Source organism: Gavialis gangeticus, unplaced genomic scaffold, assembly GCF_001723915.1.
Source record: "Gavialis gangeticus isolate Ggan-Ray unplaced genomic scaffold, GavGan_comp1, whole genome shotgun sequence".
NCBI lineage: Eukaryota > Metazoa > Chordata > Crocodylia > Gavialidae > Gavialis > Gavialis gangeticus.
In genome coordinates this window covers 37,449,021-37,455,042 of record NW_017729000.1, presented here as the reverse complement: position 1 = coordinate 37,455,042, position 6,022 = coordinate 37,449,021, and the positions used below count along the sequence as shown (strand labels likewise).

The 6,022-nt window shown below is 45.6% G+C and overlaps 1 protein-coding gene across 1 annotated transcript in view; it reads right to left on the bottom strand.

Annotated features, from left to right (window-relative positions):
- The window catches only part of DOCK2 (dedicator of cytokinesis 2), an 849,953-nt gene that overhangs the window by 738,171 nt on the left and 105,760 nt on the right, over window positions 1-6,022 (bottom strand). The window contains exons 18-19 of the mRNA XM_019506524.1: window positions 1,988-2,171; window positions 1,789-1,886 (exon numbers count right to left, since the gene is read on the bottom strand). Of these exons, the coding sequence (XP_019362069.1) occupies window positions 1,789-1,886; window positions 1,988-2,171 (282 nt within the window). The remainder of the gene's footprint in view (window positions 1-1,788; window positions 1,887-1,987; window positions 2,172-6,022) is intronic.

The following is a 6,022-nucleotide window of genomic DNA, read 5'->3' as shown; positions in this document are numbered from 1 at the left end:
CAGGGGGTCGGACTCAATGATCTGCTCAGGTCCCTTCTGATGCTACAAACTATGAAACTATGAAAAGCAAAGTTCCCACTGTCCAAAAGATGAAGGACACAGCCCTGCTTAGCAAGAAATGTTTAACTTGTCAACACATCTCCACTGCTACTACAATCAACACCCCCACAACAAACCCGTCAGAATGCATGATTCCTACACATGCCTTTCTCCAAATGTGACATATCTGTTTCAATGCACCAAATGCCCTTATGGCAACTATGTGGATCAAAATAAACAGCAATTACACACTAGAATAAACTTTCACAGAAAAAATAAAGGGCACACACCCCCACACTGCCCCTTAGGAGCATTTGTTACAGAACAACAGTCCCTTGTTGGCCTCGCTATCTTCATGCTCAAGGGAAATCTATCTAACACCTTTAGAAGGTGAACTTGGGAACAAAAATTCATAAGCTGGCTAGACACCAAGAACCGAAGACGTAACATTGATATTGGTTTTATGGTGCCTTACAACCTATCTGATTCCTGAACACTTTCCACCCATGAAAGGTGAGAATGAGCCTCCTTTTTGACAGGCCTTGATCTCCCAGTAATAAGTTTCTTTTCTTCTGCTAGTTATCTATCTGCACACCCATGGGAAATTCTCTCCCTTACCTTTTCCAACTATTTTTTTATTATGCTGTGCTGGCTTTTACTGTTCAGACCTGATAAACAATATCCTGTATTCAAAAACTTGTTTAACCCTAGCCCAACTATACAGTTGGTCCAATAACAGATGTCACCCTAAGAAAATATTGCCTCTTAATAAAGAAAGATCTTTTTAAGTGATCAGATAAAATTCTCTTGAATCCAGTAAAAAAACAACATGTAGCTGACTGGAGCATATATATGTAAGTATGCATTTAAAAAAAACATAAAAAGGCTAAGATATTGGAATGAGAAGTGAAGATGAAGGATTAATTAAGAGGTGGGGAGAAAAAAAACTATTAATATGATAGGTAGCTGGAGTGAAGTTGTAGTTATAATGGCTCAAGAAATATGCAACTGGCAATGATTTTTGTGAATGCATTTTTCCTCAGGTTGCCATAGGCCTCTGACCAGATAATAGCTACAGAATAACACCTGCTGCACACCCCAAAGCAGCAGCTTCCCTGCCCATTTGCAAGCTGTGCAGGCATATGTCCATATGCTTAAAGCAGCCAGCTTCTCATCAACATTACCAAAGTTAGTTACTAATAGTGCTGGAATCTTAGGGCCCCCCTACACATGCAGGTAAAGGCACAATGGGATCTAATGTGTGATCCACACAATTGCACCTCTTGCTATGCCACATATGCCCCATAAACTCCCATGGCTGGGAAACCAGCTGCTGAGAACTCTCAGAAGATGGGGCGCCGCATTTGCCCACAGCTGCTGTAGGGCGTCCCCACAGCTAGGAGATTCCAGTAGGTGGTCTCCCAGCTGCAGGGGTGCATAGGGCCCCTCCCTTCTGGGAGTCCTGTCAGCTGGGAACTCCCAGCCTCAGGGGATGGATATGGCTCCTCCTCAGCTAGGAGATCCAGGGCTCCCAGACACAGGAGTCCCTGGCCATGTGTTCAGTTAGTGGCATGATAGAAAGCTGCAACAAAGTTGTATTTTGTGAAATAACTTTGTAGTTTATTTGTCTTTCTATCACCATTAATTGATTGTCTGGGTGACTGTTCATAGATTCATAGATGCTAGGGTCAGATCTATAAATCTATAGGAAAATAATAGCAACTATATATGAAAAAGTAACGTATGTACCTTCACAACTTCCTCTCCATCCACAATCTTCAGTTTTTCTAAGTTTTCCTCTAAGTGCTCCGGTTTCATGCGCCACTTCAAAAGACCCAGTAAACCCACTGAAATAAAAGACAAGATCCACTCTTGTTAAAAAAAAAGATATTTTCCAATAATGTAATAATCCTTTTCAAAAACTTCAATGTAATTTAGAAATACATACCATTCTGAGTTACTTTTGTTGAACAAACAAGTGTTGAAATCAAAAAGGTATCTCGTGTGTTTACCGAGAGCCCTCCTACAATGCTAGAACTCCGGCTTAAGGTAGTTCCTTTATTCTCAATTTGTTGACGAGTTGAAGGTAAACTCAAATAAGTACTTGCATCTTCCATTTTCTTACTATCACCCTGAAAGTAACATATTAGTTAACATGTGTTCTTTGTTTTGCAGTACTCCATATACTTTACTATACGAGGAAAACAGACAAAGAATATTCTTCTAGACTATAAAGCTCATGATTTCAGGATAAGGTAGGAGAAAAATGGGTAAAAAGTAAGACAATGCTGTTCAGCTTGATTTATTGTGGTCTCTGCACACCAAAAGCAAAACTGTCTAGTTGTACTGTTATTGTATGTTTGTGTGCATGCACTTGTGTGTGTGCATACTCAACAGCACAGGAGAATTTTAAATGAGAGTTGGGAAAATGAGGAGATGTTGAAGAAATGTGGAAGTGGGCAATAATGGATGGTATTATTCAGAGTGGAATAAAGAGCTGATGTGAGGATATAAACAAAAAAGGACAATTTGAGAATGACACTCAAATTATAGAAGACATGGTGTTGCTGACCTGGTTACATCAAGTGTAACTCAATAGCTCTGTGACACACCCCAGCTTTGGATGCCACTGGGGGCGCCTCTGAAACACACTTCCAGAATGCTCTCACACTTCCAGGGGTACCTTTTAGTTCCAAACCCTTCTCTGCCATCTGCTGCTTGACCACTGAGAAGAGGAGGAGATGCCCCAAAAGTTACTTCCCTGACCTGTGGCACTTCAGCTATGCCTGTTTACCATGACCGTGCCAGCTCTTATCATAAGAAATTCTGCCAGCTACAAGAAACATACTCTTGTCAGGTCATGTGCTCATACAAAGACAGACTCTTCCTTCCTTGGCCTGTGTGGTCAAATGCTCTGAGATCACAGTTATCACTGACGATAATAAGCAAGTTAAAAAGGTAATAAAAGATTTATTATAAAAACAAGAATCAGCATAAGAAATCAGTAACCACAGGTTGAGATACAAAGATTATGAATAAACAAGCAAAAGAAAAGATCAGAGCAATAACGTTGTCTTACTCTGCATCTTCAATCTGAGAAGGCAGCTTCTATTCAGCTCAGCAGATTAGAAAGAAGCCCCTACCTCTGACCTTACATCAGGGTCTCCTGCAATTTCTTCTGCCAGCCTGCTTTACTCAGCCTGCTAAACCCAGGAAAGCCAAAAACCAAACCCTGCACACAGGGCAGGGCTTATGGCTTAAGGCTAACTACAGACAGTCAAAAAGCTGGAGGCTTTAGTAGACTTAGAAACTGTGTAGATTGAACAAATATGCAGGTGAACAGACACATTCACTTTTGATTCTTGTGCCTGCAGTGGCCCAGACCAGAAGCCAGGGGGCACAAGAACAGTCCCCCCCCCCCTCCCCCCTCCCTTATTTGGAGCAGACAGCGTCATGGACCAAGGCTAGCCTACTCCTTTTGGGAGGTGGGGGTTGCCATCATAGAACCAGAAAAAAAAACAAATCATACACTAAAAGTCAAACACCTACTATCACATATTTTAATTTTATTCAAAAATATTTTGCTATGATTTGTGTTTATGTAGTGTATATAGAGGGTATTGCATAATAACTCAAAAAATAAATTCTTAGGCTTGTTTATTGTGGGGAGGTGTGTGTGTGTGTGGCTGTGGGAGGCACGGGGTATATTAGGGGGTTGTGCACATGTGGGGGGATGCGGGGGCAGAATGAGGGAGGGGGGGGGGGGTATAGGGACCACCCACACTTCCCGCCATGGCACAGAAGCAGCAGTCAGGTTTGCTCAAGGTGCTCGTGCCCAGCAGGGTGCAGCTCTGGCCAATGCTGCACCTCACAGCAAGGGGTGTAGCCTTTGCCAGACAATCTCTATCACCAGTGCTCCCTACATTCGCCGGACACAGGAGGGAAGCCCCAGGTGCTGGAGCTAGCTGCTTTCCCCCCAGGAAGGTGCCTGGGGCTTCCTTCCCATGCTGCGCAGCCCCAGCAGGGAAGGTAACCGCTTCAGAGTGCGGGGCTACCCTCCCATGCCGCATAAGTGCAGGGGCTGAGCATGTGCAGCAGGGAACACTGGTGATACAGAAGGGCTGGTGGAGGTTGTGCCCCTTGCTACAATGTGCAGTACTGGCTGGAACCATGCTCTGCCAGGCACCTGCATCAGGCACAAGTGCCCCTGCCTGCTGCTACTGCCACTGCCTGCCGGGGCTGTGCACCATAGTGGATTAGTGTGGGGGACACCCCCACCCTCCCTCATACCCACATGCTTCCCACCTGAGCTCCACACTATTGTCACCCCGCTGGGCATGGGCTCTGCACTGCAGCCAGCCCCCTCCATGCTCCCACCTAGCTCAAGCTCCACTGCTGTCACTTCCATACCTGTTGCCCAGAATGATCTGGAGGCAGGAGAGCAGATCAAGGCTCCAGGGGCTGCAGCAGCAGCAGCCCTACCCAGAAGCTGTGCGGTGGCCAGGCTGGGCCAGGCCCGGCCCTTCTGCCCATTAGGATGGAAGCAAGGTGCAATAGAGGATGTTTGGAGGGCTGTGTACACATGCGCACCTCACTCCCACCCTCTTGGCAGAATGGCTGGATAGGGCATAATCTGTTGGTGGGCACCATGGGCCAAATGAAAGTGCATGGCAGGCCACATTTTGTCCAGCCCTAGTCTGAATAGATAGGTGTTATTCTTACAGCCCCTTCTTTTAAAAATGTAAAACCACCATTATCTGGTAGGGCCCAGGTTACAGGCATCAGAACACATCCACAAGGAAGATGAGTAAACAAACTCCTGTCAAATGCTAATTTTTAGCAATTAACTATTCTTCAGCCATTTAGGCTTTGAGCCTCTTCTAGGTGCCAAAGAAGCTCACTGGAAAGTTAGTACAGTATTGCGCAATCCTGGCCCTATTATAGCATATAAGAAATACATTTTATATTATAATTCATGCAGACAGAATAACAATAAAGCTAAATACAGCTTGGTGCTGCATAGAGACAGTACCTGTCATACCAATAAAACAAACTCAAGAAAACCCCAACACCCCACGAACCTCCCCTTCTCCCCACCCCAAGACTACAGTGGAGTTTGGGACAAGCTGTACAACCTAAAAAATATAATCAGAAAGAGAGACTGAGACTTTTCATTGGAAGAATGGACAGGGTTAAAATAGACAAGTTAGTCACCAACATAGACAGAGTTTGATTTTTGACTGTGGATGCAATTGACTATAGGTATGCGGTAAGGGAAGAGAGTGGGAAGGTTATTCCTTTCATTTTGAAGATATTCCAGACAGTGATTTTTAAGGTGCTGACAGAGATGTAGCTCCCCACTGTAACTCATGTCACTTCACAGAAAGCACCATGAGTTACAGCAACCCCCTTTCCCCAAGTCGTTCCCTCCTCCTACGCTCCAAATGACCTTTGCTGTTGGCTCAAGGGAATGAGAGACTGAGCTCCACTTTGAAGCTGTGTTGTTGGAGGTGACATTTGCTGGGTGAGGTGGATAGCCAGGGTCTTGCATGGGTTTTAGAAGGAACTGTGTGTTTGCAGCCTCTCTCCCTAGCCCACTCCACCCATCTCCTCTCCCAGCTCCAGTGCGGTCTGCATGGTGGGAGAAGGGGAAGGGAGAGGATGGAGCTCTGGGCTGGGGTTTGCCTGGTCTATGCTAGAGGAGCAGGTGAACTGGAGCCTTGAGGGCATCATAGTTTCATAGTTTCTAGGGTCCGAAGGGACCGGAGCAGATCATCTAGTCCGACCCCCTGCCATGGCAGGAAGAGCACTGGGGTCAAATGACCCCAATAAGGTGGTCATCCAACCTCCTCTTAAAAACCCCCAGGGTGGGAGCCTGCACCACCTCACATGGAAGCTGGTTCCAGACCCTAGCCGCCCTGACCGTGAAGTAGCGCCTCCTGATGTCCAACTTAAACCTTCCCTCCGCCAGCTTGTGACCATT